This window comes from Crocodylus porosus, unplaced genomic scaffold, assembly GCF_001723895.1.
Source record: "Crocodylus porosus isolate Cpor-Errol unplaced genomic scaffold, CroPor_comp1, whole genome shotgun sequence".
NCBI lineage: Eukaryota > Metazoa > Chordata > Crocodylia > Crocodylidae > Crocodylus > Crocodylus porosus.
This window is the reverse complement of record NW_017728947.1, coordinates 107,332,718-107,341,286: the sequence shown is the minus strand read 5'-3', so window position 1 is coordinate 107,341,286 and position 8,569 is coordinate 107,332,718. Positions and strand designations below refer to the sequence as shown.

Below are 8,569 nucleotides of genomic sequence, written 5' to 3'. Positions count from 1 at the left end.
ATCCTGTTCTCATCCGCCCACCCCTGTAACCTGTCCAGATCTAGCTATAGCCTGTCCCTCTCCTCCAGCATGCCCTCTACTCCCCGCATCTTAGTATTACCCATGAATTTGAACAAGCTGCTTTTCACCCCCTTGCTCAAGTCTCTGATGACGATGTTGAACACTGCGGGCCCGAGGACCAAGCCCTGGGGGACCCCACTGCCCATATCCCTTCTGGTCAAAAATGACCATCCACCACCACTCTTTGGGTGAGGCCCTCCAGCCAGTTAGTGACCCATCTGACTGTGTAGGCATCATTGCCACATTTGCCTAATTTCTTAATGAGAATGGGGTGAGAGACGGTGTTGAAGGCCTTCCTAAAGTCCAGAAAGACTACATCCACCGTGACACCTGCGTCCAGGGATTTGGTGACCTGGTTGTAGAAGGCCACCAAGTTGTTCTGACAGAACCTGCCCCTAATGAACCCGTGTTGGTTGCCCCTAAGCATAATCTCCCTTGCTGGACCCTTGCAGATGTGCTCCTGGATAATTTTCTCAAAGAGCTTCCCCAGGACCAAGGTAAGACTAACAGGCCCATAGTTTCCTGGGTCCTCCTTCCTCCCTTTTTTGAAAATAGGGACCACATTGGCCCTCTTCCAGTCCTCTGGCACCTCACCAGAGCACCACGAGTGCTCGTACAGCCGTGCCAGGGGTCCCGCAATGACCTCAGCCAATTCCTTCAGGGCTCTGGGGTGGAGATCATCAGGACCTGCTGATTTGAACATGTCCAGTCCCTCTAGAAGTTCTCTGACTAGATCCTCACTGACCCTTGGCCTGGGTGCACCTCTCCTGGGTCCTATGGGGATCTCAGTCGGGGAGATGTCCCGATCCCTGCTCAAAAAAATGGAGGCAAAAAAATTGTTAAAGAGGTTAGCTTTGTCACCTGGTGTAACCACCAGATTTCCTAGTGTGTCCTACAAAGGCCGTACATTACCTGGTACCTTCTTTTTACCCCCTGTGTATTTAAAAAAGGACTTCTTGTTGTCCCTGATACAGGTAGATAGTCCCAGTTACATCTCCGCCTTGGCCTTCCTGATCGCCCCCTGCATCCCCGAGCAACCACAGTATAGTGCTCCCTGGTGATGGCCCCTCTTTTCCATTGGGTGTGTGCCTCCTTTTTAGCTTTGAGATGTTTGTGGATGCTTTTAGTGAGCCATGGGGGCTTTTGAGCACTCTTGCCCCCTTTGATCCACACTGGGATTATCACCCTTTGGGCTTGGAGGATTGTCTCCTTCAGGAACGACCACTCTTCTTGGACTCCCGACTCCCCTCCCCTCTGGGACCTCAGCGTCTCCCCAACTAGTCTCCTTACCTCATTGAAGTCTGCCCTTCTGAAGTCCAGGGCTGCTGCCTTGCTGCAGGACTTTGATACCCTGTGCTGGATGGTGAATTCCAGCAGGCGGTGATCGCTGTCACGCAGGTGGTCGAGCACCCACAGCCCCCTCACCAGGTTGTTGCCCATGGCTGGGACCAGAGCCAACAAGGCATTTCCCCTGGTGGGACTGTGCACCTCCTGGGTTAGATGGAGGTCCTGTATCTCAGCTAGGAATCTTTGTGTTACTAATCCTAATGGTTTGGGAGAAAATGGGACACACGTGGAGCCCTGCTGTCTCTTTTGCCCAGACAATACCTCAAGCACCTCTGCAAATGCTGAAAGATCTGCAAATGCCACCCATTGTGCCCCATCAACTCGGTACCTACCTCATGTGTCACCTCGTGTTTCATAGATTTCACAGACATTAGGGCTGGAAGGGACCTCGGGAGATCATCGAGTCCAGCCCCCTGCCCAAAGGGCAGGAAGTCAGCTGGGGTCATAGGATCCCAGCAAGATAAGCATCCAATTTACTCTTGAAGGTGTTCAATGTAGGTGCTTGAACCACCTCCGCTGGCAGACTGTTCCAGACCTTGGGGGCTCGGACAGTAAAGAAATTCTTCCTTATGTCCAGCCTGAAATGGTCTTGCAGGAGTTTGTGACCGTTCGACCTCGTCATCCCTTGGGGCGCTCTGGTGAACAGACGTTCCCCCAGATCTTGGTGGTCACCCCTGATAAACTTATAGGTGGCCATCAGATCACCCCTAAGCCTATGCTTTTCCAGGCTAAAGAGCCCCGTGGCTCTCAGCCTGTCATCATAAGGTCTGCTTTCCTGATCTCTGATCATGCGCGTGGCTCTTCTCTGGACTCCTACTAGTGGGAACAAGCGCATGGGTGTTTGTTTCAAACTGGGCCCCTCCTTCCCAAAATGATGGGTCTCTTATGCAAAGTGGCCCACCCACGGCCTTCTCTCACTCTCTTCATCAGTAGCAATAATACTCTCATCAAGTCCAGGAGGCCTAGTCACGGGTCACTGCGAAAGGCGCTGTACAAACACAGATGATCTGTGCCCAATTGCTGCATGCAAGTTTACAGGTCTGCTGGCCTCAGCTGGGCATCAAGCGTGGGGTACTGCAGGTCCCTACAGCAAAACCACTGATTGCCCCGTGTGCCCACACAAGGGACTGGGAGTACACATCCCCACCTGCATCCCTACCTTGAGACCTGAATCCATAGGATTGCTAGCCTCCCACAGCACAATGGAGGAGACAGAGGGGTAGGTCAGTGTCGGATTGCTAGCAGACTGATTCCTGTTCAAAGGGCAGGGGGGTGAGAATACCTTCCTTGGGATGTCCCTGGACCAGTCGCCCTTACAGGAAGGAAAGAGACCTCAGTTTTTAATATGATTGTGTGGGTCTTGAGTGGCTAAGGCCATGTCTACATGGGAAGCCTGTTGGTCAAGTCTATTGTAATGCTCAGAGTAGACGGCCTCCTGAACTGGGAAGCAATGCAGTCACATCTATGCAGTGTTGCAGGGCCTGTGGATGGGCCATCAGTCTGCAGTGCTAATTGGCCAACCCAAAGCATCACATACACAAAGTTTCACATTTAGGAGGCAACCTACTCATGGCAGCATGGCAGCCTGAGGGTCCCATTGCTGGGCCCTGCAAGTTTCTCATGCAGGCCATGACTTAGGACAGCTGGTGACATAAATGGGTTAAAATAGTTATGAATATACCATTGGAAAGTAGTGCCTTATTGGGGTAAAGCCCAGGCCTGTAAGAGGTGAGCGAATTGCACAGTTCAGGGGAAAAAAAATTCCCTGCCCACTGTGCCTGTGATGGTTAACTCAGCTCCTGCTGAGACGGTGAAGGTTTCACTATGGATTCCCACATAAGATGGGTCAGACTCCAGCTCCCCTGTACAGGGGAGGGTTTTTGCACCAAACCTGAAGTCTTTCACTGCTCCCCCTAGCAAAAGTACGCCCTGCCGCATGTGAAGGAAAACAGGCACTCACCAGACCTAGGGTAAAGCAGAAAGGGGAATCAGTGGGTTTGAATCCAACTCTCTTGGGGGGCAGCCAGGACCCACACGTAGCAAAGGGGTGACACCCCTGGGGCTGGAGAGGGGGTTTGCAGTAACAGCCACGCAGAGCAGGTCAGGAGCAAAGTGGGGAAGAGAACTCGTATTGCCAGTGCGGTGCCATAACCAATGGGCTACCCCAGCTGTCAACAACATTTGCTTGTTTCTTTTAGGGTTAAAGAAGGCGTAGGGAGGGAGGCTGCTGGAGGAGCCATGTTGCAGAACGGGACACATCAGAGCCATGCTCGGAGGAAGGCAGAAGCTGAAGGAGCTTTAGCAGCTGGCAGCATTTGAGACTGGGGAGGGGTGCTCGCAGCAGGGATTTTTTCAAGAAACAGAGCAAACTGGGTCTTTTTTCATGTTGTAGGTTTTAGCACGAGCCATGGAGGGCTTGTGTATTTGCCCAAAGAGTCTCCTGCTGATTTTGTGAGGAGCTCCTCACCCAGAGAGCAGGCAGGCAGGCTGGGGAAGTGCAAGGCTGCCTCATCGCTGCTTGGAGCTCTAGTATCCTCCTGCCACAGGGAAGCTCCCCACGTGTAGGATGCCTGCACCAAACGAGCCAGGCAGGACAGCGTCTTCTTGCACCAAGAGAGCTTGTAACTCAGGAAGCAGCACAAGGATGGGGTTCGTCTGCTCACTGGTCACTCCACCCCTGGCAAGGTCCATCCCTGCAAGCCAAGCCCAGGAAACTCCACCCCTCTGGGGAAAAGGAAAATCCCAGCCTTTAAAACTTCTCTCTTTGGTGCAGGGGCTTCTCACACAGCCCTCTGCATACCTTAAATAAGCATTTTCAGGCTCTCTCAGAATGAAAAGCTAGCTCTCTACCCCCACAGGCACTGATGGCATAAGAAGGCTGGAAGCACAGGTCATTCCCAAGGCCACACATCCCACAACTTTGCAGTGGGATAAATATGCACCAGCTCATGCAGCACTGAGCCTCGTCACCACTTCAATGCACAGAGCTAGGGGTGGAGTGGGACCAGGCCTGGCACCAGAGACATGATGTAAATTTAATCTGAAGATCCTCATTCAGCTACTTCATTTGTACAAATCCAGAACTCAGACACGGAGGCCTGTTTGTCCCCTGTAGGGAACCCTCTGTCATGCCACACAACCAAGGGTGACCGGCTGTGTGGCAGCAGAAAGGCCACCTTTGGTATAGCCAGCTATACCCGAGGTCCAGTCATGGGTGGAGTCCCACCAGGTCTCCGTTATCCCTATGACGTTATAATTATTTGCATTGAGCAGGAGGACGAGCTCCTTCTGCTTATTCCCCAAGCTCCTGGCATTTGTGTACAGGCAGGCAAGTGTCCCCTTGGGGGCTCTTGCCTTGCCCACAGATTGTGCCAGGGCTGGGGCAGGGGTGGGCTCCCTTAAGTGCCTTGGTCTGCTGGCTCTGCAAGGGTCGCTCAGCGGGCCAGCAGTGGCAGTAGTCCCCCCATCCCCCAGCCGGCTTAGTTTAAAGCCCGGTGGAGCAGGTCAGCCAGCCTGGCTGAGAAAAGCCTCCTCCCCAGGGGAGAGAGGTGGAGGCCATCTCTTCCCAGCAGCTCGCTGCCTCTCTCGCCACAGAGCGGGCTGTGGTCATGGAAGCCAAAGCCTTCCCGATGACACCAGTGCCGCAGTCTTTGGTTGACTACATGGATCCTCCTCTCCCTCCTCAGCCCATAACCCGAGACTGGGAGGATTGACGAGAACACCACCTGTGCCCCCAGACCCTTTAGCCCCACTCCCAACTCCCTGTAGCGCCTCATGACCCGGCTGGGAGTGCTCTGAGCCGTGTCATTGGTGCCCACATGAATAAGGAGCATGGGGTAGTGGTCTGTGGGCCGGAGGAGCTGTGGGATCCTCTCCGCAATGTCTCGGATGCGGGCCCCCGGGAAGCAGCAGACTTCCTGGGCTAAGGGGCTGGGGTGGCAGATTGCCCCCTCAGGATGGAGTCTCCACAACAAACACCTTTCGCTTTGTCTTGGGGAGAGCGGGGGCGGTAGCTGCGGTCGAGCCTGGGTTGTCTGTGGGAGCTGGCAACTCGGCAGACTCTGCTGGGGCTGCAAGAGGTGCGAACCTGTTGCTAAGCTCCGGCGGGGCAGGGGTCTTGGTGCGGCGGGCCTTAGGGCCCTTGACCACCTTGGTCCATGCCCCTGACTGGGCAGAGCGGGAGGTCCTGGAGTCCTCCTTAGTCGCGGAGGGAGACGGAGCTCTCCCCTGCGGCTCCCGGGGCAGAAGGGCCTGGCAGTAGGAGTCAATCTCCTGCTCACCGTGCCTCATGGCGTGCAGTCTCTGGACTGTGGCCTGGAGCAATTCCAGCTAGTGTGTCAGAGACCCCAAAAGGGAGCAGACCCCACATGGGGAGGTGCCAGAGCCTGAAAATGGGACAGGCAGCCCCCGCCGCCGAGCACCAGGGGCTCCGTCTGCGTGGAGCCCGGGGCCATGGGCTCCGTCTGGGCGGCCCTCTCTGAGGTGCCCAATGGGGGGCCGCAGAGCCCGAGGGGACCCCAGGGGTGCGACGCATGCCCACCCGTGTCATGCCTCTGGTAGGCTGGCTATGGCTGGGACTGTCTGCCCTGGGGGGTTTGCAGACAGGGTCTTGGGCCCTCCCGCGCACCCTCCTGCACAAACTCTGTGCTAACTCACTCACCGGCAGGCAAGCACACCTGTTTGCGCAGCCTGTTCACGGGGCTCCCTGGGGGGCTGGGCCAAGTAGGGGCCTGGGGGGGGCTTGACCTGGCCGGGCTCCACTCAGCCGCCTCCTCCCATTCAGTGAGGGGTTAACCCCCTCCCACCATGGGCCTCACTTGCCTCCGGCTGTGCTGGGGGATGGCGGGGGGGCTCTGCGGCTGCTGGGGGGTGTCTGGAGGGCTTCAGGGGAGCGGGGGCACAGAGGGCTTTCACTAATGCGTCTCTCGCCACTCCAGAGCCTAACTTTCATCCACCCTGGATCAGGGCACACTAGAGCGATGGTTGACACTTCTTCCTCCGCCCCAGCAATTTCAGCAGGGAATTTTAGCCTCACATTCATACAACCCATGTAAGGATACTGTTCCTGGCTTAAGCCACAAAGTCCCAACCCCGCAAGGGGAAGCAAAGGCAGGTGTCTCAGATGTTCCTCATAGAAGGATTCAAACAGGATGGTAAACTGGGACCCGCTGTCTAGAATGGCCCGGCACGGGTGACCATTCACCATGATGGGGACCTCTGCATGGGGTCCCACTAGCCCCTTTGGCAGTGAATTTACTGAGGGTAATGTGCGGGAGTCTGTCTGGGTCCGGAGTGGAGCCGACTCCATTGCTCTGCTCCTTCCCCGTTTCTCACTGCCCAGCGCCCTTTTAACCTTTCAAATACCAATTCAGGGTTCTCAGGCTGGGTGCACTCCCAAGCCATGTGCCCTGGATCCCCACATCTATAGCAGAACCCCGGGGCCCTAGAGCAGGTATGGGGCCAAGGTCTTCCCAAGGCATGAGGACGGGGCAAGGGCTGACCCACGGGGCGGGGGGGGCGTTCTGGATACAGCAGCTGCCAGTGCTGGAGCCACAGGCTCCTCCTCCACTCCCAACAAGGTGTCCTCATGGGGAGCCACCATTAGCACCCAACCCATGGGTCCTCTCCAGGGGGAAACATCCTCTGGGACCCACATAGTCTCTCAGAGTCTGGATATCTCTTCCTCTTCACAAATCTCTCTGAGGAGGTGACTGAAGTCAGGTGGGCTGCTCCTGCTCCCCGCTAAGTTGAGGTTCTGGAGTAAGTCCAAGCTATACCGTGCCTCAATATGAATTTGCCAGAGCCATATCTGATTGGCGTCAGTGACACTAAGTGCTCCTTGGGTCACCAGCCGTTGTAGCATGGGATCTAAGCGAAGGACATGCGCTGAAAGAATCTCGCCCTTGCGCTGGAAAGTTCCCAGCGATTCATAGTATGCCCCTCCACTCCCTGTGGGTTGGCCAAAAGCATCCTGAAGGACCTGCACAGATTGCTGGGTGGCAATAGCAGGGTTTTGGAGTTTGGTAGTCCTCACAACCCCAACGACGGGCTCCCTCAGGACCTCCAGCAGACGGCGTCACTTATCCTTATCAGGTATTTGCCAAGTCAGTAAAGTCTCTTGAATACGGGAGAGCCAAGAGTCAAATCCTTCCTCCCCTGCAGGGACTGGCAGGGTTCCTGAGAAACTCCGGAGTCTCTTATAGGCTGTTTGGTCACTGGAGGAATGGGCCATCTCCTGCAGAATCTGCCGGAAAACCCCCACCCATTCCGGGGTAGCTTCAGTACCAGCAGTTTTCCCCGCTCCCCCCTGCACAGTCCCACAACTCCCAGAGGGTACAGCAAACTGGTCGGTGTCAGAACCAAATTTTGAGTGGATGCTGGGTAACACAAGAGTTAAGTCTGAACATGTGCAGATAAACTTATGGAAAATCCCCAGGGGCTGATAAGCGTGCCCAGCATGTGCCCCCTGCGCAACCCCTGGGTTGTCAGTCAAGCTTGTTGTTACAATGCGCATGCTCAACCTTGCAAGAGCATGACATAATTAGACTCAAAAATTCCTTGGAGAAAGCAACCTGATTGGCTAAAAGGTTGTCTTAAAAAGGCTTGTGGGTCCCCCGCCCGGGGGGAGACCAGACCCGACCTGAGAGCGGAGGCTGCCTTGGCAGGGACTGCTCCTCAGGACAGCCTTTAGGCCCACTGCTCTCCTCACTGCTGCGGTTTCGTAGCTTGTTCCTCGTCGTCTTCGTATTGATTTTTCCGTTACCGAACCTATTTCTGGCATCGACACCGACTACAATTTGATCAACCGGACTTACAATGTCCACCAGCCACGGCATCGTTACCTCATTTTGGCATTGACTTTGGCATCGTTCTCAACCTGTTTTTGCCCACGTTGGACTTCCGTTATGTTACAGTTCATTGTTTGTCTTTCCCGTTTATGAGCTGTTGACCAGTCCTGGGACTATTGAGTGGGGCAGCCGCACCTAGCCTCCTGGCTGGAAAGCAAGGGCTTAGCTCAAGAACCCGGTGGACCAACAGACCCCTCTCGTTGTTTGTTGACTGTAACTGAACAAGCAAGCTCTCCTTCCTACGCTACACCACCATCAGTGGCATAAGTAAATAAAATCCATTTGTTTCAAAACCGCACGTGTCCTGAACCGCT

The 8,569-nt window shown here is 55.2% G+C and overlaps 1 protein-coding gene across 1 annotated transcript in view; it reads right to left on the bottom strand.

Moving 5' to 3' along the window:
- TMEM260 (transmembrane protein 260) overlaps nucleotides 1-8,243 on the bottom strand; it is a 169,557-nt gene extending 161,314 nt beyond the window's left edge. Inside the window, exon 1 of the mRNA XM_019551165.1 lies at nucleotides 8,048-8,243. Coding sequence (XP_019406710.1) covers nucleotides 8,048-8,243 — 196 coding nt within the window. The remainder of the gene's footprint in view (nucleotides 1-8,047) is intronic.
- Between the last annotated feature and the right edge of the window lie 326 nt (nucleotides 8,244-8,569).